Source organism: Cimex lectularius, unplaced genomic scaffold (assembly GCF_000648675.2).
Source record: "Cimex lectularius strain Harlan isolate CLEC.00 unplaced genomic scaffold, Clec_2.1 scaffold76, whole genome shotgun sequence".
NCBI classification, from domain to species: Eukaryota; Metazoa; Arthropoda; class Insecta; order Hemiptera; family Cimicidae; genus Cimex; species Cimex lectularius.
The window spans coordinates 1,565,859-1,589,696 of NW_019392636.1; the positions used below are offsets into that span (position 1 = coordinate 1,565,859).

Below are 23,838 nucleotides of genomic sequence, written 5' to 3' on the forward strand. Positions count from 1 at the left end.
GGACTTTATGCGGGTGCCACATTTTTCTTTTTGCTGGCAAACAGCTAGATCATAGCCGGCCATGCATATTTGCTCCTTGCATTTGGCCAAAGCCTGACATTCCTTGATCAAATGTCACAACGGGACATCTGCGCGGGGTTTGGCCACCAAAAGCAGCTGTCCGTGTGTCAATCCGGTCTTCTAAGTCTTTCTAAAGCACAATCTGTACTCGGCATGGTGGGTGCTTTATCAGAGGCACACGTGGGTTAGGGTAACAGATCCTGTCGGCATAAACGGGGGAGGATGCATAACCATCTGTACTACGGGGTAACAGTAATGTTTCAAGTTTCAGCCCCTGTTACACTGGGAATGGACTCGTAGTTGGCCGTAGCGACACCCCTGGCGGGTACCTGGAGAAGAGGCTGTCTTCTATATGTGACCTTCGAAACTTGCGTGAGAACATCGTTATTCACCCGGCCTCACGGGATACGAAGGATCGGACAATCGAAGCGTATACGTTGAGAACGCTCAGACTACGCTGACGGAGTCCCGCGAATGCGTGAGTAGTGGCGGATGGAAATGGGTAGTGAATCGGTTGCTCCTATTCGAGTGCGCTGTGCACGCAGGTGTACGTAATGTGCTCGATTGGCAGCTTTTACCTTAGGCAGTCTCCTCTAGGGGGTGGTTAGCAATTTCACTTTAACCGAAACCGCGGCCGGAGCGGATCCGGAAGTTTCTACGCTGGGGGAGCCTCAATTCTCGAGATAGAGAGGCATTCTCTATCTAGGGAGTGCGCGGGAGACCAGGCTGATGTATTTTGACTTAGGTACCCTTTGCGCGCGGCATACGGTTCGATGCTGAATGCGGACCCGACCACTCGGAATGGGCCAGCGGGGAGCGAGGTTGCCTCGGCCCCTCGGGGCTGAGCTGCCTCTACACCAATGCTGCGGTAGTAACACACTTCAGTCGTATGCGGAGGTGCGTCAGCTCTCATCTTGAGAATCAACACGTCCGATAAGGCCGGAAGGCTAGGTGCGTACGTTGAAGATCCTCATTGTCCTTTTAAGGACGACTGAGTATACGGGAAAGCAATGTCAATCCGGTAGGCTTGTACAAACGTGCGAGCACTTCATTGCGTTTCAGATCATCGGAGGGCCATCGTTCAGTCGTGGTCTTGACATGAAAGAATTTCTCGGATTATCTGGTCCATTGACGCTGTCGCCGTGTATTGCGTTCATTACTGCTTATACAGCGTCACCGACAAAATCCACTAATGTTACAACGATACTTTATATTTACTAGCAGACCGTGGTGGCTAGTTAGAGCGTCCGACTGTTAAAAATTCTAATTGTAACTGTCATCTATTCAAATTTGAATTTGAAAAATGATGTTTCGTGTATAATAATAATTAATTTGGCAAGTTTTATAGATGAAATATTCCGGTTGGACACTTGTGGGGACCGCGGAGGCAGATTTGTCAGTCTCGTATTTCCCACGCTTAGCGGCCCTTGGTTCGTACCCGTTAGAATTTTATGATTATAATACTTTTGACATTTGTGCATTATATATATGAAAAATAGTAAACGCTTGCAATTGTAATTTTGTAAGAACTGTCAACTGAAAAATGGCAAAAACAAAGGCTAATAAAAATCGTGTTTGGTATGTTCTAATCAATCGGGCTAAATTTACACTTGTGTAATTGAAGCTTGTCAGACCATGGCTCTGTATATAGAACGAGTAGGATCATCCGAATTGTACTAGAGCTTGGGTTCTGATTTTCGTAGATAACAGGGGTGCTTTGCTGCATATATTTATTTGTCGTAGGTGTTCGTGTTTCGTAGGGCTTTTAGAGAGCAAAATTTTGCAAGAAGGTTCCCACATTTTATTTTATTGCACCGGTTGAACTGATTGTTCGGGGCTGTAAGAGCCCATAACTAGCAGTTACCCTTTGGCCAACTTCAACTCATGGTCTTTATCTTTTACTTCGATGCTTGTAATCCGGAGGGTGTTAACGGACAGCAGTTGCTGGGGTCAGTTTTAATTTTGGGAGAGAGAGCAGGTTTTTTTTGTTGGTTCTCTGGGTTCAGTTCAAGGAGCGTTTGAATTGTGGGAGTTCTTCTGGAAGTTAGTTCTACAGGTTCGACTCACAGCAAGTTCTTTCTACGCTATTCACTCAGAAAGGTTCCTCCGCAGAACAGTTAATTAGAATGTGTTTGTCGGTGTGAATGACTAGTATGAAAGGCGATAGTGGAAAATCGAGTATTTATTCCATCGAATCTCATGGAGGAATTTCGAACACCATCATATTGAATAAATAGAATACATATAGGTAGTAGCAGTAAAAGAGTGATCATTGGGTCCTACATGCTAGGCTTCAAGTCTTGGTTTCTTATTGTGAGTAGGCATTCCAACCAACATGGGATTTGTTCTTGAGCGCAGCAACGTGCTTTGAATTTCCTTTTTAGAGGTTTTTTTTAGAGGAAATTGAGAGTATAGTTTCTTGCTTCTCAATGATGTATTAAATATATTTCAAATTTGTTTTGTAAGAAGGTCAATGACGGAATAATAAATAACCTATCACCTTTATTGTTACAATATGTATATGTTTATGGAGGAATATCGAGTTAACCATTGTCCAAATGGTGGGCAGAACGTTCATAGAAATATCTAACCCAAAAGGGTTAAAAACGCCGAAGAAAATTTGTGTTTTGTGTAAATGTGTGATTAGATCTGCCTTTCTGATCCGTCTATTTTTGCCGGTTTTGTCTGTCTGCCGCGTTTTAGCTCTTCAACATCTTCAACGGTGGATTTGTCTGATTTTATCAGTTGCTTACATTTGTCAAAGTGAAAGAGTGAAAAGGGTGTCATATTTGAACTGTCGGCGTCGGTTGGACTAAGGTTTTTGTCGTTCGTACCGAATTGCTATTGTTTATATTCAGTTTGCTTCTTTTATAAGACTAAAAATATGAATCAGAGATTGATTCATGTTTGGGGCAGAAACGATCTGTCGATAGCCTTGGAACCCACTTCTCAGGGCGGGACGCACAAGATCCATGTTTGACCCCGTACTGTCAACAAAGCTGGAGTGATTTTCCCAGCCTGCTGTGAGAAATCTAATTCCCAAAGCTCGGGAATTAAGCTGATTAGTTTGTAAACGACTAATGGGGCCAAAAGCTTCGATGTGATTAATGGTGCCTTCATGTTATTAGGGCACCATACCAAATCCCCAATTATACTCATAAACCAGGGTCCCCTTTTGGTTCATCACGTTCACCAATCAATGAAACTGAGAAAAAGAAACGCGTTGATTGAAAGCGGGCGAGGTCACATTGAGAAAATTACAAGGGTGATATCGACCGACATGATAGGAGCGGAAGCGGTGAAAGCACCCAAATAATCGGGCCAGTTGACCATTAGTCTCCGACGAATCGAGCCGTCGCTTTGGCCAAGGGTACAAACAAACTCTAAAATCCCTATTCAATATTGACTTCGAAATTACGAAAACTACAGGTCCAAGTCGGAACAAGAGCGAGTAACGAAATAGGACATTTCCATATTCCATTTCTAAAATAATCATGTTGAATGTACAAGCCTTCTAGTGCCACATTCATCACAAAATGTCCGCCATCACAACGTTGCACAACTGAATTAATTTAAAGTAAAGTAAAGACGAGTTGTGAAGGGTTTACTTTGTTATCTTGGTTTTTGACATGGAACAAGCTCAAATTACCAAGTTATTCTATTGCAAAAATAAAATGTTTTTTGTCGGCAGGTCGTGTTGTAGATTGGTCGCTGTATACGGGTCAACTTTTCACAATTACCAGTCAATTATTTTTATTCAGTGGTTGTATTATATTTTAGGTGAAAAAAAGCACGTTATTTACAACATTAATCCTAACTTTAGGGTTTATATTTTACAAATAAATTTAATGCTAGGCACTTTGGTATTGGGTGGCTGGTAATTCTATGATATAAATATTGCGATTACAACTGCATTAAAATGACCAATTTATTATACAATTTGTAACCTACTTCACGTTCAAAACAGACTAAATTTACATTTTTTTAATCAAAGCTTCTGTACGTATTTTACTTATGGGTCCAACCATACGATGTAGCTGACAAAGTCATCTTTTAACACTCTACAGCACCTAGCACGAAACACACCAAATTACCTTGCACGTAGACAAATGGGGACAATATCGATCATAGGACTTTTTCATATGATAATTTTCTTTCGACACTTTTACTTTTTCGACTGTTTTTAGGGAGGTAAGTGTCGTGGAAAGTGACCCACTTTATCGAAGTTTCAAGTTTAAAGGGTCGAAAGAAAATGATCGATACCAAACCCATTACTTATATGTACGTACACCTAAAGAAAACCAAAGCTTTTGTTTAAATAATTGTCCGATACCTCACTAAAAATTCCGAAATGAAAATATCGACACAATGAGGTATCGAAACAAAAATGCCTGGATATACCTGAAGTATAAAAAAGGATTTATACCCTGAGTTTAAAAAGGAAAGTGTCTATACTTGAAATATAAAGACAAAAGCATCTATTCCCTCCGTAGTTCGAAATGTTTATACCTTAAATATCAAAACAAAAGTTTCTATTCCCTGGAGTTTGGAAATAAAAGTTTCGATGCTGTAACGAATCCAAAGAAAAGCTTTAATTCTCTGGAGTTCCGAAGGAAATGTTTCCATTCCCCAAAGAAATAAAACAAAAGTGTACATTCTTTGGAGTATCGACAGAAAAGCTTCAATTCTCAGACGTTTTCAAAGAAAATTTATAGAGGGTGTCGAAAGGGAAATTCAATATAAAAGTTTCCATCCTCCAACAAATTGGATAAAAGTTTCCAAGTATCGTAGGAAAAGCTTTAATTCTCTGGAGTTTCAAAGGAAAAGCTTTCATTCCCTGGAGGTTCGAAAGAAAAGTTATCCTTCCTTTAGATAATCGAAAGAAACGCTTTAATTCATTCTCTGAAGCTTCGAAAGAAAAGGTTTCCTACAATGGAGAATCAAAAGGAAAGCCTCGATTCTTTGAAGTATCGAAGGACAAGTTTCCATTCCCAACGAATCGAAACAAAACGTTTCATTCCACGGAATATCAGAAGAAAAGCTTCAATTCCCTGGAGTTTCAAAGGAAAAGCTTTCATTCCCTGGTGGTTCGAAAGAAAAGTAATCCTTCTTTGAGATATCAAAAGAAAAGCTTTAGTTCCTAGAAGTTTTGAAAGAAAAGGCTTCCTTCCCTGGGGAATCAAAAGAAAAGCCTCGATTCTTTGAAGTATCGAAGGACAAGTTTCCATTCCCAACGAATTGAAACAAAACGTTTCATTCTTCGGAATATCAGAAGATAAGTTTCAATTCCCTAGAGTTTCAAAGGAAAAGTTTTCATTCTATGAAACTTCGAAAGAAAAGGTTTCCTTCAATGGAGAATGAAAAGAGTAGCCTCGATTCTTCGAAGTATCGAAGGAAAAGCTTCCACTCCCCAACGAATTGAAATCAAACGTTTCATTCCTCGGAATATCAGAAGAAAAGCTTCAATTCCCTGAAGTTTCAAAGGAAAAGTTTTCATTCCATGAAGCTTCGAAAGGAAAGGTTTCCTTCCATGGAGAATCAAAAGAAAAGCCTCGATTCTCTGAAGTATCGAAGGACAAGTTTCCATTCCCAACGAAATGAAACTAAACATTCCTTTCCTTCGAGTTTCGGGAGAAAAGCTTTAATTCCCATGAATTTCGAAGGAAAGGTTTTCATTCTATGAAAATTCTAAAAATAGTTTTCTTTACTGGAATATCGAAAGAAAAGTGGCCAAGTGTCAGAAAAGTTATCCTACGTCTGCGAGAGTAGGCAGAAATTTGTTCACCGTTTCGCAGACCACCACAAAACCAAAATACCACCAAACGAATTTAACAGTTTTTATTCACTTGTGTATCGAAACATTTACACTTATTTATCGAACGTGCAACAATCAAATCAACTACCTTTTATTTTGACCATTGAAACTGGTTACAAAGAATGCCTCATAAGAAAATTACCCTACAATTAGCAAATTTATTTTATTAATCAATAATCCAAAATTGAAATTACTCTGAGAATGGATATAAATAAACGCTTTGGCCAAAAGGAAGAAATCCATGGATTTTCATCAATGGTATCCACGGTTAATGACAAACAATAATTCACGTGAAAGTGTTCCTCAAGCGTACTCTCAAGGTTTTTCGGAGTTACCACAAAAATTTGGTAAGTGGCCAAAAGAAAAGGAAAATGAACATGAAATATGATTTATCCCACCGACTTCAAAATTCAGTTTCTACTCTGCTAACGAGCCAAAAATGACTGATGATATTTTAATTGAATATGAATTTCTACTTACCCTGCAGGTAGAAGGCGGGTGTGAGTCCGTGAATTCCGGGTGTGACGGAGACGCCTTGGCGTGTCGAGTTGTGGAGCTGCAACACGCTGAGAAGGTCCAGCCCTCCGCCGACATCCTCACGTCCCACTATGAAAAAACCCCACAATATTAGTTCATAGTGTTTATTTACATATTTACATTTATTCTTGAAGTCTACAGGAGGTTTAAAACCCACTACTGAAGATGGCGAAATGAAGAAACGTATCAGACAGAACAGAACTGGAAGGATAAATCATCCAAAATGGTCGATGTCGATCAAACTGAATCAGTAAAATTGTCAAAATATCGAATATATATACATAATAAGAAAATTTAAAACGTTTTTGAAGATTGCTTAGCGATAACCTTTATCATGTTGAGTTTCCAGTTTGATCTACCTACCTAATTTTGACTGTTAGGCGCATTTCGGCTTTAGTACTTGGTTTTCTGTGTTATTTTATTTAGACTATTTTTTAGACTCTAGTTTGCGTTTTGAGTTGCTTTAAGGTGTGTGTGTGTGTGTGTGTGTGTGTGTGTGTGTGAGTGTGTGTGTGTGTGTGTGTTTATGTGTGTTATATTTGTGTGTTCACGAGTTTCTTAGTTGTGAATGTGTTGTGTTTGTGTATTTGACGAAAACTGCAAGGGCAGGCAGACATAAACGATCATAAACGACCAAGGTAAATAAATATAAGATATATAAAAAATCGAGCTTAATTTCTCTCAAGTAGATTAATTTTTCTGCGACTTTTAAAAACTTAACGATTCGAGAAATTCAGTGATTATATTTTTTAAAATTTAAAAGATTTTAATGGACACACAATATTTAGGCTAAACAGAAAATGAAACATACTTCCACAACTAAAATACTTAATCAAATGAGGTACAAAAAAGCCCGCCATATCAAAATGTTCTGGGAAAAAGGAAAATTCAGCGCCCCTCCTCGGAAAACGCATGGTCATTGACGGTTTAAGTTTTCCCAGGACTTAATGAAAGCACATGAGAAAGGTTAACGGCCAGCCGGGGTAGAAAGGTCACGTTTGATCGATACCACTTTGTTCATATAATTACTGACACCGTCACTAGCAGGAATAACTAATGTCAATGGAACAAACACTCGTTTAACCCATTGATATTTGTAAATATTAAAATTCCACAAGGGAAATTTTAAAAAAGTCATATTTTATTAGTGGCTGGAGATAAGTTGAGAAGTATTGATCTCGATAGACCAAGACCCATTTTAAGGTCTTATAGTTATATATTAATAGGGGTGTTTAAACTTATTTAAATTTAAAGTACTGTCCCGTCTCTACATCACCTCTACATAATTTTATGTACAAAAACTGCTAAGTACATATTAAAGTTTCTGAAGTTTACTGGATGGTGCGTTTTTCGACGCATCATAGGAAAAACAACTGCATAAATGAACTCTGGTGCAATTTTACTAACTGAAACGATTTTTTCTTGAAATGTAGAGAATTAAAAGTTTCTACAATTTCATTTGTAAATAATTTAAGAAATAAATTTTTACTTGTACGTACACCTACATTTTACACACATACACACATATACTACTAAACTACCACAAACACCCCAAGCATAAATAAATATTGTACAAATTACTGGAAAAACCCGCGCACCTAAATAAATAAACAACCCACTAGACCAACACGCTAAAAATAAATAAATTGCTGAATGAATATTCGGATATATGAGACAAGTCGATGGGCGGCCAGTTCGGCGCCGTCCCCGGGGGTCTCACACCCGCGCTTTTCTTCCTTTTCATACAAGTGCATCAGGAGGATGTGGATGAAAACTATTAACAACTGCTGGCAATGTTACAATTACAATGTATACAGGAGCAAAAACTACAAAATTAAGTGGCTGAAGATAAAGACGTACAGCGAGGTCTGACAAAATAAAAATAAACAAAATAAAAAATTGGAATGTTGAAAATAGAACAGTTTCGAAAATTAGAGAATACGTATTGAAAATAAGAGAACATGGGTTGAAAGTACAATTAGGAAAAGTAAAAGCTCACTGTGGAATATTACTTGAGGAAGAAGAAAAATAACTTTATTCTGGGACTGATGTCCCCTAAGAATAATTTACATGAAATAAATAAAGGAAGTTCCTTCTATGAAATTAAAAGTAAAAAAAAAAGATATAAATCTTGGCACAATATATACCAGTAAGGCTGGCCAGAAGAGAAAATTACAAGAATATTAAACAAAAATAACAAATATTAACGTGAGGTCTCTGCTTGGAGGGAGAGGAGGTGATTATACATGTGGGATTTAAAGGAGGAAAAGGAGGCAGCGTGACGAATAGAAAAGGGAAGAGAGTTCCAGAATTTAGGGGCTCGGATCAGTAAGGATCTTTCGAAGGTATGGGCTGTATGTTGCGGAAGGATACGGTCGATTGGGGATGGGAATGGGAGGACGACGAGTGTGGATGGACTGGAAAAGAAAGCAACCTAGGAAATACTGTGCACTGAAGGAGGGGAATAGCCAGGAAAGTTGGGAATACAACCCCGACACCCGGGATCCCCGAGGGGTGCCGTACACAAATCTTACGCAACAATTCATAATACGCTTCAATCGCGCGTTCCCCCCTCCGAGAGACCACCGTTGCCACACAGCTATAATCGAAGAAGGGAAGTTATAAGGGAAGATACAAGGAGTTTGCGAGTGGAGAAAGGTAAGAGAGCCAGGATCGACGAAACGGGGTGAGGGAGGCAATGCAATGACGGGAAATTTGGGAAATGTGAAAATGCCAGGAAAGGTTTTGGTCAAAGACTACTCCCAGGTTTTTAACCGAAGAGCAGAAGGGGATGGGATGGCTATTTAGCATGAGAGGTGTGATGCTGGGGAGGAAATTGCGGAGTTGCCTGGATCCGATAATTATGGCGGTGGATTTGGACGGATTGAGGACTAGGGAATTTTAATGTGCCCATTCGTTGATGGAGTTTAGGTCTTTTTGGATCTTGAGAATGGCCGAGTGAAGATTGGAAGGGTGGAAGGATATGTAAATTTGGGAGTCATCGGCATGTAGGTGATAGTTACAGGACTGGATGGAATCGGGCAGGTCAATGATATAAATGGAAAAAAGGAATATTACTTAATGAAATGGCAGATATAGCAGCTAAAGACTTGGAACCTGAAATTCAAGTAACCTACACCACTACACCCAAAGGTGGAATTGATGGCGGACAACCACAATAAGTAGAAATAAGATAAAGCGTGGAAGAGTTAATCTAACGGACCACAAATCAAAAAGTTTTCCTCCGATTTAGAGTCAAGTATGTCTGTGGAAATGAAACATAACAACCCCCTTTTAGTGGCCATGGAAGAGTGGGTAAATATTTTTGAAGATTTCGCATAAATATGAGTGCATGCTTCACCTATACCATGTTGAGGAGTTACGAAATTTTTTCTGGAACACCAGACATCGGCAAATAAAGTTGACCACGGCTCAACCAAAAATGTATATTTTTTATTTCCTACATAAATTCATATTTAAGTGCTTCAAAGGATGTTGAAACGAATCCAAATTGTTTTCCCCAAAATATTTTTCTAGTTAAAAGTTACAGGTTACTTGGTTTTGGTAACTTTTTTCCCATTGATCCTTCATTTTATTTTCTTATTCTAGGTAAAAAACAAATCGATTGATATATAACAACCTTGACATTTAGAGCCATTGGCGAGAACGCTCGGACACGTGTTTAATATCTTTCGACCCAACACCACGAAAGTTTCATTAAAATCGGTGATCACATGTCCGTAGTCCCCCCATGTGAGTAAATCCCAAAAACAAACTTCAGAGAGTTATTACTTATAAAGTATGTTGTTATGCGGAAGGAGGTGAGCTTAACTTGCACAGTTAATCTAAATTAATGACTTTCAAATTGTCTAATTTCTGCTTCAAAGCGCAAAAGCAAATTTATAAATAAAAGCCATCCAACTAGCTATACTTATCGCGAATTCTTTTTTTTTTTTGGGGGGGGGGTCAAAGATGTTTGATAATCATTGCCATTTGCAGTTTATTTTATTATACCTTAATTATATAATCTTTGAATTTATAAAAGTGGGTGAAAGCGACCAATTGGGTACTCTTTCAAGTGCCGTTTAAAATACACTGACAGACAAAAAATTCCACCCACTTGAAACATAACTTGATTTGTATATATTTTTATACATTAATCAAAGTTTTTTAACGTTTAATAATTGAGTCAGTCTAAAAATGTAAAAAAAAATGTAAATTGCTAAGGATAATGAAAAATGAATAAATCTAAATAAATAAAAAAAGACGGACAGATAAAATTTGTTTTAATTAGATTTTTAATTAAAATTTCAATATCGCGTTTTTCCTCCGCTTGCTTTAATTACATTTGAAGACGTCTCGGCAGGCTTTCTACAGTCTGGAAATGTCTCTTTGCTGGAGGTTAGGACATTCTTCACGAAGAGTCCTTTCAAGATCGCGGAGTGTATCAGGAAGTGATGGACGTGCACTTATTCGTCTTTTGAGGTATTCCATAAATTTTCAGGGGGTTCAAGTCTGGAGAACGGGATGGCCAGGCTAAAACCCTACTGTTATGGTGTTAAAGGTGTGTTTGTACTATGCGAGCTACTTGTGATGAATTTTTTTATCTATCAGTGTAAGAAGATAAATGACCGTGTGTCAACCTCGCATGGACTATTTTTAGTCGGGTAAAGATCACCATTCTTCTACGAGTCAGTTACTTCAAGGGACACCTATCGACACTGCTCTTGATACGTGAATGTTTCTCTTTCGACCTGGCCCACCAACGCTGCTGCTTTCTTTTAATCATGTTTTTTATTGAATTTTTAGCGTCAGAAGCCGAAAGTTGGGACGTCCCAGCCTAACCGCCTCGTCCGCCTTTTCGTTACCCTTCAGACATGTCCGCTACAAGTACCGTCTCGTTGAGACGCTTCAGCACGTGGATCACTCCAAAAAGAGACGAGAGGGTCGACGGAGAGAACCTGTCACGGATAGCAGTAACCACTGTGAGAGATCCTCTTGAATCAACTCAAGCGGGTGCCAAATCGCATACAATTCCACTACAGTGCGGGGTAGCGACCATTGACCATGAAGTGTACGCACCCACGTAACTCACGGCGCACGCCATACCTTCGCCTGTCTTAGACCCCGTATTTTCAAGAACGAATAGCATTTTGTTGACCTAACGTTCGATTCGTTACTTTATTTAATTTTTCACGTGTTTTTATATGTATACAACATGATTTATTCAAACTATCGTCATTTCTATTCCTAGAGAACTGATTAAAGGCACTTGCAGCATATTGTACATTACATGCGGTGACTTCGGACCTCCTGTTTTTATATGTAAGGTGTTTACTTACAACTTATTTTATTTTACCATTCCATTATTATCTATTCTACTACACATACAAATTCAAGTGATGTTTGTTATTTTAGGCGTAAAAATGATTGTTTGCTTTAATAAAATTTCCGACCTCCTTCCCCACCCCTTCAAAATCCAACATATATAAACATAAAACATCAATATCTCACTGGCACTCTCAACACGACACACAAGAATGACACATCTACCAGAAAACAAACACTTTGAGTGAGTACAAATACTTTGATTGAATCTAAAATTTCTAGAATTGTATAAATTCATTTTTTCACATCCTTCATGTATTTGTAAAATTTAAACAATGTTTATAAATCCCAGGCCCTGAAGATGATCTCAATAAAGATCGAAACGTTGGCGCGGTAAAGAAAATGCTTTACGTCACATCAGACCTCATCTCACGATCTCTAAATAAAAATTTCCAAATTTGGCCCAAACGTTAATTTTTTCATATTAACGACTGGTAGATTTGAGGATTTAACTGAAACAAATTAAAAACGAACGATCTAACTTTATAAAATGCATTATTCAATGGCTGAATCTATTACAAACACCTGGATATTTGCAGGTGAACCACCAGCTTACTAAAGCCGACAGTTGCGAGACATTAGGACATTAACACAACCGTTGCACCGTGTTAAAAGTGTTACCGTGCTATTAACTAATAAAAGTGATTCAACCGTACGATATTTACGACAAATGTGCTTAAGTTTCAGGAAGGTTAACCATCCGATTGGTTTCGAGTTCTTGTTAACTTTTCATTCAATTTGAAAATGTTAATGAAATTGTGCCTTGCTTTGCTAGTTAATATGCAGGGCAGGTTTGTACTATAGTTTATAACCTGTCTGATAGGCGTGTTTTGTTTGTGTTTGTACGTTTCGTTTTGGTTGATGACTAGGGGGGAGAGTAGTTAATTCAAACTATGTAGTTGTTCTATACTATAACACCGGATTAGCTGATTTACAAGGCTTGCCACTTAATCCAGTATAGTTAAGTCCTTTGCTAAATATGATTAACAACGATAAATATACATAATTTTCTTGATGTATAATAGAATATCTTAGGAAAGTTCTGTTTAATATGAATTAATTATTACACTAATAATAAATAAAAATAGGAAATAAAAGAATAGTAAAGAAAACGAAGATATTTTTCATGACGAACTGTCGGTGGTTAAATTTGTCAGGGTTTACAAAACTTTACTCGGGATGTCGAATTTATTTATTCAGTTCCAATTACAATTCTTTGGTTTTTTTCGAAAGTCAGTATTAGCCTAGAGTGGTTGGAACTTTGTTCCCCAATCGTCAAGTATTCTCTTAACTTTGACCACAACATGTTCAGAAAGTTCCCGTTCACCTCAGAACTTCTAAAGTGAAACTGACACCCTTTGAATAATTAAGGAATGTGTGCTAAGAAAATATTACTGTGAAGTATATTCTATGAGATTGAATTTTTAAGATTGTACGAGTAAAACAGTAAATTCCGCTAGTTTTCTAGATTATTAGATCTTAGATTAGACTAACAAGTCTAAGTTACAAAGTATAGAACATCCGAGTATATTTTGATTTTTAATGTCTGAAATATTTCTGACTTTTTCCAAATAAAACAAGCAAAATTATTTAAATTTACAATTTTTTACTTTATTCAAAATCGTGTAAATGTTTTCCACCAGCTGCAGCGTCAAAATATTATGCGAATCTTCCTTGATCAGCCAGAAACATCTCACGGCAGTTTTACGAAAAATAAATTTAGCATTAATTTCACTAAAAAATTGAAATAAAACTTTTGACAAATTTACTTAAAAACAGTAATCCATTACAGTTCTGCTTTGAATTTAGAGACTGAATGTATTTATTAGCGTGAATGTGCAGTGTGAGAGGGCCAATGGCGAATATTGGATAATATAATGGAATATTGAGTATTAGGTCATTTATATAATAGATAATGTAAATATATGTATCGAGTACTCCACCCTCCTAACTGAGTGAATGGTATGTAAATAAGAAAGAATGTATTTAAGTGAGAATGAGATTGAGTTTGGAATCAGATACTGATTGCATTGGTTGAAGTAACCAAGCTGTTAGCCCATGGAGCTGAACTTCGGTGGTTGTACGGATAAGACCGATGTCAGACCCTGGACTGCCAACACCCGAGGTGGGTGATGGCCGAGGCATGCCGGTAATTTACTGTAAACAGCTAGAATTGCCGACGGACTGTGAGAAGTAGGTTCAACTCTGTACCCGTGATGAAAATGGTGGAAATCTAGGAAGTGAGTTGCTCCGTAGCACTTCAGCATTTTGGCTTACTTTCTAGTTTCTTGGTTCAGTTCAATTGACTCGATCAATCTCATAAGAAGTATTATGTCATTGACTGTCGCTCCTACAATTCCTTCCCCTGGGTGGCTGGTTCTTCCTCCTCATTGCATAACTTGGGGTCATAATTGAATATGCCCATGTTTTCTCAGATGCCAGTGACCGGTAAATAATCACTCGTCTGAGTTTACCCCGTCCAACTGGAGCAGCGAGTTTGCCAGTCTTGGTGAGGGTTGTTTCAGCATACTTTCATGGGTCTAGCGTCCCTAGAGTTTGTACACTTCTTTTGCCTTTTTTGATCCATTCTGTGATGAAGGATTCTGTATTTGTTTTTGTTATTCCAAAAATAGACAAATGCAACATACGATTTTTCGTGCTTAAACTACTACTCGACAGACGATCAAAACTCTCACTAACAAACAAAAGAAAACTACATTGCCCTCCTGGCCCCCATTTGGACATACGAACTTTACGGGACTTAAGCGTTCCAACCTCAATCGAATCCAATCCTTTCAATCCAAAATCCTCAGAACAATAGTCAACGCCCCTTTCTACGTATCAAATCACACCATCCATACCGACTTAAATGTCCCTCTTGTTACCGAGCTAGCCCATTCCCGCTACAAAACGTTCCATTCCAAACTACCTCATCATCCGAACCCTTCAAAAACCTGTCAACCACCACATTACCTAATAATCCCAACGGAAGACTGAAGCGTCGGTGTCCCCGCGGCAACCTTAACACTTCACATCGGTCTCCTAGGACGGAGTCCATCTCGCTCATCGTGTTGATGTACTAACAGCTACCATCACTGAATGGTAGCTGTTCAAGCTTTCATGCTACTACTTATTATTATTGTTTATATATAAATATTATGTTTTACTTGTTGCGTCAAAGAATGTAGTTGTTAAAAAAAATCTCCAAACAGTTTCAGGCCTATATTAATTTATATAAGAAATGAGGTCTGATAAGAAATAACTTAATAAAACCAATGTGATTAGAGCAAATTTGATTCGTTGATTTCTTGAGTTTTGGAAAAAGAAATAAATAAAAAGCATCATTACGTTGTTCAAAAGATCATTACATTTAAATAAACGCATAATCCATAATTTATTACAATTATGTTAACATAATCGTTTTCATTGCTATTCCTGGATTTCTAAAATTGATATGTGTGAAATCGATCAAGTTTTCGAGTGGGAAAAGACCCCCAAAAAAAAGACGAGGATAGCAAATATAAACACTACATTCTTTATAAGGAAGAATGAAAATTTATTTTTCATTATATAGACATAGCCGTCTGCGAGCAATTACCGGCTAAACCTATCGATTTTGATTTATCGGCGTTTTACACGCAATACATATCTGAACCTTACATGTATAATAATACGTTTTCAAAATGGATTTTATGTTAGAAGGGCGTCCGAAGCAGTGGAGTTAATTAAATAAGAAATACAATCCATTTAGAGCCACCTACTCCCTCTGATCTCGTCGTGTAAATTACAGCTCTGGGTCACGTGAACACGTATGGCGTCGAAGAACACCACGAAGAATAAATTAAGAAAGAAATGACTCTTCCGGGTGAAGAATGTTCCAGTAGCATTTATAAAAAAATTATATAATTAAAAATAAGTCAGTGAAAACATATAAAAGTACTTTGTTCATCCCATAAAATCTGAAGGAGCAAGTGAACACTACGGACACTTAATTTTGGGCCAAAACCCCTTGTAAAACGTTGTTCTGCCTTACGTAATTTAAAAGTATCACACCTTGGCTCTTAATAGGAAGCGTGTAGGAATTCCATCCTGCATGATAATTGTGCTTGATGTGTCCCGATTTTGGAGGAAGCAGGTTTGTTCTTTGGAATATACAATAGTTAGATGTTTTTAGTGTTAAAAGTAAGAATAGATAAAATTTTGTCATTATAAATTTTTCAAATGCACTTGTTGAGTGTTTTTAATTAACGTCATTCACCTCTTTCCTTTTTACTTAATTTTTAAATCCGACCCGAAGACGGTTTTTAGCAAATTGGCAGGACCACTTTCACGATTCCGTTTTCGAAAACGTGCCAAATAGGAAAACCATACGACTGATTGATGAGGCCTCGTCGACGGAAATTAATTAGAGCACCTTCTTTGCAAGGCTTATTTTTTAAAGGGGCTTCGAAGGAGGCTTGCATTAAGTCCGCCGAGTTAATGGCTTGGGAAAGGAAAAAACAAGTTTCCTCCGCGTTGGATTGTAAGATGGAAAGTCGTCCTATTTATCAGAACTTCTCCCTTTTTATTTTCAAGAACATATTTGATAAATTACAACCTGTTAAAATCGTAATTTTCAAACCCGCTTCTCGCACAAAATCGAGAAGCAATGGAAGATAACAGTAAGAAGGGGCTACATTATTATCTTATTTATTATGAATCATTGTTTTAACAAGCTAACATTAACGGAAAATCCATTTTGCACCCTTTTAAAGTTTTTACAAAGTCCGAGAATATTTTAGGTAGCATATCTATCGAAATAATTTGAAAAGAAATTTAGTGGCCTCCAGAGTACCATGATGGATGTATGTACTATCATTTTCATTTATTATTTGGAGGTCGTGAGGTGCGGTATGGTGTGACGTAGGTTTTAGAAAAACATTTTCTTTATCGTGCCAACGTTTCGATCTTTATTGAGATCATCTTCAGGACAGTGTTTGTTTTCTGTGTAGATGTGTCATTCTTGTGTTTAAATAACTGTCCGATACCTCACCAAAAGTACCGAAACTAAAATATCAACACAATGAGGTATCGAAACAAACATGCCTACACCCAAAGTATAAAAAAGCATTAATATCTCGAAGTTAAAAAGGAAAGTGTCTATTCTTGAGGTATCAAGACGAGAGCATCTATTCCCTCCGAAGTTCGAAATAAAAATGTCTATACCTTAAATATCAAAACAATAGATTCTATTCCTTGGAATTTGGTGAGAAAAGATATCCTTCCCTGAGGTTTAAATAAAAGTTTCGATGCTGTAAAGAATCCAGAGAAAAGCTTTAATTCCCTGGAGTTCGTAAGGAAATGTTTCCATTCCCCAAAGAAGTAAAACAAAAGTTGGGCACTCTCAATACGACACACAAGAATGACACATCTACACAGAAAACAAACACTTTGAGCCCTGAAGATGATCTCAATAAAGATCGAAACGTTGGCATGATAAAGAAAATGTTTTTCTAAACTACCATACCTATGTTGCTTACGTGTGCAAAAATAAACTAAGAATAATTAATAAAAATAAAAAAACGTGTGGTGTTTAGTGACCATGATTATTTAGAGGTCGTGAGATATGGTCTGGTGTAACGTAGGTTTTAGAAAAACATTTTCTTTATAGTGCCAAGGTTTCAATCTTTATTGAGATCATCTTCAGGGCTCAAAGTGTTTGTTTTCTGTGTAGATGTGTCACTCTTGTCTGTCGGCACTCTCAACACAACAAACACTTTGAGCCCTGAAGATGATCTCAATAAAGATAGAAACGTTGGCATGATAAAAAAAATGTTTTTCTAAAACCTACATCATACCAGACCGCACCTCACGACATCCAAATAATCATTGTCTAAAGGTCACTAAACACCACACATTTCATTTATCTTCTTCATTCCACTAAAGAATAAACCTTTCTGTGACTCCAGGGCGAAAAAAGTTTTTTTAACAATCGTTTCTGACAAGGCTAAAAGGAAAGAAAGCAAAACCTCTCAAATTTATCGACAAGCAAACAAATTTGGATTGAGGTGTGCCCATTAAAGCAAATTATTTCGTCCTTTTATAAACCATGCCGAAAAGTAAAGCCGTGGGCTTTTATAATAAATAGTTTTATAGACATACAATAGACTTCAGGCAAAAAAGGTTACAGTTAGAATACACGACACGTGAGATCAAACGCTTGAACTTCAGCCACGCCTCGTAGACTACACGTGGCTAATTTGTTATCTCCGCCTCACCCTTCGCTAGGCCCATTAACCATTACGCTAACCTTATTAGCGCGAACCATGAAAAAATTCAGTTAACATTAGACTGGGAAAAAGAAAAATGTCATTTTCTGACAGTTTTGTTGATAAGAAAACCCAATATTAACATTGTGACGGGTTTTCTATTTTCGCTCACCATGCTCAACAAAATAAATCAACTGCTCTAACATGCTCCGAGTGACATGAGAAATGACACGACAATTATGCGAAAATGGATTAGATTAGAAAACACTTTATTTGGGACGCAAGCACACCGACAACCGAGCTCTACTTAAATTTAACTCAGTGAGGTCACAAAAATTTTGAAAAACAAAGGTATACTAAAAATGATACTATATACTAAAAAATATAATAATAAACTATCTTCACAGTTAGCAATTAAAAAAATTTCTCTTTTATAGTTTATATAATAACTGTGAGCCAACTGTATATCTAAATTTACCTGCAAATAATCCAAATTATTTTTAATTACGTTAGTAATTAGTACATTTTACAATGAAAATATCAATTCTTTTATTAATCATTAATTATTTGAAGATCGTGAGATGCGGTCTGGTGTGACGAAGGATTTAGAAAAACATTTTCTTTATCGTGCCACGTTTCGAGCTTTGTAGAGATCATATTCAGATCCTGGGATTAACATTGTTTAAATTTTACAAATACATGTAGGATGTGAAGAAAACTTAATTAATAATTAATTAAAATGTTAATCTGCCGAAAAATGTTTTATATTATCCTCGAAAGTATAAAAAGTTTATTAACTAAATTAACTGACCGCTTTGCCATAGTGAGGTATTACATCGAATATTCAGGTATCAGACCGATACGAGCCGGCGTCCTACAAGGGACCATTCTTGGTCCCATCCTGTGCACCATTTATTCTGCTGACTTTCCTACATATTCCAACACAATCATTACCACTTATGAGGATGAAATGCTGCTTTCAGAGTTGACACTTTGACAGTTCCTAGCTCCTTGAGCGACTCGGACACAGTCCTGAATCGAAATGAAAAGAGGACGAAGTGGCAATTGCAGGAACGCCCGACTTCCGGGCTTCTGACAAAAATGATACAGCGGGCCGGATGGGCATAGATGAACTCGCGTTTCATGAGCATGGTCGATAAGTGGCCCTCGGAGGTCCGAATCAAAGAAGTAGGATCATACACACCCGACTAAGAATTTTAGGTTGAGACAAGACTTATTTTTAGGCTTAAGCCCGCGTGTTTGTCCAAAATGTAGAGAAAGATTGCTCGATGTGTCCCACTTAACTGACAGGCTCCTTGGCTCTATATAGAGAACGAGTAGGAGAATTGTCCTTAAGCACGACAGCGACTCATTGGGTCTGCTGTTTCGATTTTTGGAGTATCTCGTTTTGTGTTTCCTTTGGTATATACTGAGAGTGGATGTATTTATTAGAGTGAATGCATAGTGCGAGACGGCCGATAGTAGGACAATGAATTCCCATCGATTCTCAATTAAATTAGCTATATAGTATATAACAATATCGCATACTCCACTACCCTACTTGAGCGAATGGTATGCAAATAAAATTTATTTAATAGCGAGTGATCTAGGTTTAAAAACTGCGGGCATTGGAGATAGAGACTAACTAGCTGTTGACAGCGCCTGGAGCTTAACTTCAGCGCTGGGACGGATAAGACCTCGGACTGCCAAAAATAAAGTAGGTGATTATCACGGCTTTACACTTTGAGAAGTGTTAAGTTCGTTTCTGTACACCTGCTCAGAGTTGAGCTTACAGTAACCTTCACCGATTTCCAGACAGATAAGTGTAAAATTAATTAATAAATAAGTCACTACTATTTATTAAAAAAAATCAAAGTTCTTAAAGATAAACAAAGAGGACAATAATTTCAGTATCTAGGGCAAATAAAATGTCATAAATACTAATGACATACTTTTCTAGACAAAACCTGCATATGTTAAATCATGTTAGAACATAGCTGAACGTGATTTGGTGAGTAAATTTTGATCATAATCATGAATTATTTTGTCCACAGGTGTAATGGTATTATATCATCCATGATTTACGCAATGTTGATGTAAGTTTGACATTAGTCTTTGCAACTATCCACGAACAATTCGGTTTTCTCCTAATTGAATATCAGCCGGCTTATTATTCATAATCAAGCTATTTTGTTTCACGAAGCCAAATTAAGCACCGGTTGACGCTGGAGCAGATGGTCGGGTTCTACTCCAAGAAACTTTTGCTCCCCCGAGCGTAACCCAAGACCTGGCCACATGTCCCGAGATACTGACTCACCTTTTAACCCATAGTAATTGCCATAAAATTAAGTCCGCCTACGATGGGCGCGTATTAGAAGATCAACGGAGTGTATATGTACAGGTAAACATATACAAATAATCCAACTTGCTTACACTTCATGATATTCTGCACTACTCCTTTTTAAATTTTTTCTTTGTCAATTATAGTAAATTTAGTTTTAGATCAATTACTAATTTATATCCGCTATGGGAAAAATGTAAGCTAACAATTAGTCCAGGCCGAAAATAATGTTATACTATGAACACTGTTAGCACGCTAGCTTCAACTTGGTATTTGCTTGTTTCGGAACTGTTTCAAAGATGTTGCTAAACAAAAATAGCTTGCTGCTCGTTTATATGAAAAAACATTAGCAACATTGAAAACGTCAGGGCGTGTTTAAAAACACAGTACAACAGTACACAATCAACCAAAGTTCTTTCCGATCAGTTTGTGATTAGCGATCGAAATTACTAGGCAAACCCTAGAAAAATTTTTAGGATCAAACTAGTTTTTAAATTTTATGTCAAAGATTTGTACATGTACAAACTACACAGTTTCAGGCCTGTCAAAAGCTCATTGCCACAGATGATACCATTAGTGATTTCCCTATCTCCTACATTCTCTTTCTACTTTATTCATTTCTTTCAATTAATTAAGATTTTTAGTTGGGATAAAAAAGTCAGTGTCACGAGCGGGATTCGAACCCACGATCTTCGGCTAGATACGCCGCTGCTCTACCACTTGGGCTATCGTGACCTCGATCAGCTCGGATGTTAACTTCCATTTCAACCCCACTTTTTGAATTTGGAATTGAAATGGGAAGTTAGTGTCCGAGCGGATCGAGGTCACGATAGCTCAAGTGGTAAAGCAGCGGCGTATCTAGTCGAAGATCGTGGGTTCGAATCCCGCTCGTGACACTGACTTTTTTATCTCAACTAAAAACCTTAATTAATTGAAAGATATTAACTGGTCAAGCGGTCCACGAAAACTAGTGAATTTATTCATTTCTTTGGCTTCTCAAAGATGGAGACCTAAAATAATCCATGATCTATCCACAGCTAAGAAGAAACATTTTTCTACAAAATGATATAGAAAACAATTAAATGTTATACACTTAAAATAGTTTTTAAATTTAATTCTTAATTATTTACAACTTCACCAAAGATGGGAAAGTATGAGCTTACTCTCAAGCAGCTGACATCAACCAGCACATTTAAGGAATTTGATGTTCTATTCTTTACACTTTTTTGACGTGTTTTTTCCATCGCAATCGCACATCTAACGTCAAATCAAGGTATTGGGATTTTCTTACCTTTGCCGACGAAAACATGACAAAAATTGATAGGAATATTTAACTTACATCAGTTAATGCTTTACTATCCAACTGCCTGTTAATAGTTACATTTAAAAATAATGTAAGATATTTAAATCGATTTTAAAACAAGTTCTTCCTTTTTCAGTTAATTCGACGATTTGTTAGGTATCTACTTGAGAAATAATTCCTCCTTCTACCGATGGTACAATCATACAAAAACTTAGTTCTATTCATATGATTTAACATTAATATAGTTCCTTGGTGTGAGAATATTATAATTTTGAAGTACATAAAATAATCCTTAACGATCTATGATAAAACAACACATCTAAACTAATACGCTTCTCTGCTGTAACCAATTAGATCACCAAGTTATCATCCAATAATTAAGCCTACAGATTTGGCACCATGTAAATAATGCAATTTAAATCTTTTTGCTTGACTTCGGCCATTTTGGGACTGGCTGTCAAAAAATCAAAGACATATTCAGGCGCATTTGGCAGATTGCATAGTTCATAGATCGGGTAACAGTCAAGGTTGTACGCTCAGTCCCTTGCTGTTCTCTCTCATTCCTACCCGCAGCTCTTGAAAGGGGTGTCAAAGCTTGTTGTTAAAGCCTTGATGTAGACGGTTGACGTTCTAGTTCTGGCGGAAGACCGAGTTTCTCTTCAGAACAACATATAACCTCCTAGAGCTACTGTGAACAATGAAACTTCACAGTGAATGTAAAAAAAGTTCATGATTATGTTTTTTAGAAAAGGAGATCGTCTCGCTGATAATGATCAGTGGAAATATAATGGAAGCTTCTTAGAAGTAGTTAAACAGTACAAATATCTGGGTATAACCCTCATTCCCCGCTTGTCATGACTTATCATTTATTAGAAAATAGCAATAGCTGTGAATCATTTCTGGAATGACTTTATTAACAAAAGAAATGTCCCTCCTTCGCCAAATATAATATTAAAGCTGTTTTGTGATCAATTGTCTGTTATGGCGCTCAATGTTGGGGGTTTGAGCTGGTGGAAAGATTTCTGCGATTTCTTATTAAAATGTTTCGGCTATCCCGTGACACCTAATTACATGTTATCATTATAATATTAAACCTCTCTAGTTAAAGTTTACACCTTTGGTCTTCATGTTAGACACTTAATTTGGCGGAGAGATAACCGTGCGTTTTCGATTCCAACTAAGAAAATAGGGACAAATGGAGTGCTCAGTTGACGGCCATCTGTCAGAGGATGGACGAATATTATCAGGTGGAGTGTGTGCGGTCGGCTAGACAATCTAACCGTTTTTTTACTTTACAAGGATCTACAGTACTCCCCAAATTTAATAAACTTAAATGCCCATAGTACTGAACTTCGGTCATTGATTTAAGTTGGATTTTCAAGTTAAGATGCTCTACCTTAACCACACTCCTTGGGGAGAAATCTCCTTTTTGTAACCTCGGGGAGAGGGAGGATGCCTCACTGAAGCTAGATATCCCCCATACGAGGGTCAAGAAGCTCAGCAGAATCCAGCTAATTGAATTTCTGAATGGCAAGAATTGCTTAGAACTGGTCAGATACGCGCAACAAGCTCGGTCTTATCGTTTTGTACTAATTAAGGAATTCAATTATGATTAATAGTTCATTTACGTTTTAGTGGTCAATTGGCCAAGTGACTTCTTTCAATTAATTATTCTTTTTATGTAAGGTCTTGGTTGAGATAAAAAAAGTCAGTGTCACGAGCGGGATTGGAACCCACGACCTTCGGCTAAATACGCCGCTGCTCTACCACTTTCACACCAGAGCAGCGGCGTATTTAGCCGAAGGTCGTGGGTTCCAATCCCGCTCGTGACACTGACTTTTTTATCTCAACCAAGACCTATGATTTTTTGACTGGTTTTTAATTAATTTATTTTTTCTTCGGGTATTTTAGTTTTCTTTTTTGTATACATTTCATTTTGTTGTTAAATAATCATTATTATTATTATTATTAGTGCACAATTACACGAGAGTTGAAGGATAGGGCGCTACCTCTTATTTTCACTATGCAACGGACTTAGAAATATGAGGAAATATTAATGAGTTAATTATTTAGTAAAGTAATAATTTTAATAATAAAAAATGTTCTCAGTTATTTTATACAGCTAGCCTGAGGAACAATTGTTATC

General features: G+C 37.2%; 1 protein-coding gene across 5 annotated transcripts in view; it reads right to left on the minus strand.

The window, feature by feature from the left end:
- Positions 1-23,838, minus strand: part of LOC106669897 (protein kinase C-binding protein NELL2-like) — a 110,270-nt gene that overhangs the window by 37,768 nt on the left and 48,664 nt on the right. For all 5 annotated transcript variants that reach the window (XM_014399746.2, XM_014399747.1, XM_014399745.1 and 2 more), the window contains exon 3: positions 6,356-6,481. In XM_014399746.2, coding sequence (XP_014255232.1) covers positions 6,356-6,481 — 126 coding nt within the window. The remainder of the gene's footprint in view (positions 1-6,355; positions 6,482-23,838) is intronic.